Source organism: Corvus brachyrhynchos, unplaced genomic scaffold (assembly GCF_000691975.1).
Source record: "Corvus brachyrhynchos isolate BGI_N302 unplaced genomic scaffold, ASM69197v1 scaffold346, whole genome shotgun sequence".
Classification (NCBI taxonomy): Eukaryota; Metazoa; Chordata; class Aves; order Passeriformes; family Corvidae; genus Corvus; species Corvus brachyrhynchos.
The window spans coordinates 4936227-4937012 of NW_008238644.1; the positions used below are offsets into that span (position 1 = coordinate 4936227).

Here is a 786-nt window from a genome sequence, read left to right on the forward strand (position 1 = left end):
AGTTTAAGTCAGGCAGACATGTTTGCTTAGGCTGGAGAATTACCATCCACACAGGACTGCCCCGGTCTGCTCTGGGCATTTAAAGCCATGGACCTACATCAAGGACTTCACTCTGAGCAGCAGCAGTTTCCTAAGGCAGGATAACGGCTCAAAACTGAACGGGAACACTCGACCGACCTGTTTTTCACCACTGGGTTTCCTGTAATTCAGCAGCAGCTCCACAGCTCCCACCACCTCCTTCCGTATCGCGTAGAGCAGAGCGTCCCCCACGTAGATGCTGTGGCTCAGCAGCAGCTCCATGATCTCCAGGTTCTCGTTCTCTATGGCTATTAGAAGGGCACTGCGACCGAGAGGATCCATACAGTTAATGTTGATGTTGTAGTAGATCTCTGCCTCCTGCAAGGCATGTTTCACACTGGCATAGTCCCCCTTCTCCACAGCACTGAGGTAGGCTTTCTCTTCCGACGAGAGCTCTGCCTCCGCTCGCACGATCTGGAGTGGGATCCGGTCTCGGTATGGGGAGAAGTTGACCTTTTTGTAGTATAGCTGGGCCATTGTTCATAGTGACCAGGCAACCTGTGAGGGAGGAGAACCACACATCAGTGACAACACAGCCACACAGGGGACAAACTTCCCAAGGACCATCACAGGAACAGCTCCCCATCCCTTTTTAAGATGTATTCTCAACAGCCCCTGAGCAGCCCCCATCAAAGAGTTATCTGAAAGCATAAAGGTGACACCACTGCTCAGGAGAGGCACTCACGATGACACTCAGTATAATTTTTT

The 786-nt window shown here is 51.5% G+C and overlaps 1 protein-coding gene across 1 annotated transcript in view; it reads right to left on the minus strand.

The window, feature by feature from the left end:
• Nucleotides 1-572, minus strand: part of TRPC5 (transient receptor potential cation channel subfamily C member 5) — a 70307-nt gene extending 69735 nt beyond the window's left edge. The window contains exon 1 of the mRNA XM_017737497.1: nt 178-572. Within this exon, the coding sequence (XP_017592986.1) occupies nt 178-555 (378 nt within the window). The 5' untranslated portion in view covers nt 556-572. The remainder of the gene's footprint in view (nt 1-177) is intronic.
• Nucleotides 573-786: the final 214 nt, after the last annotated feature.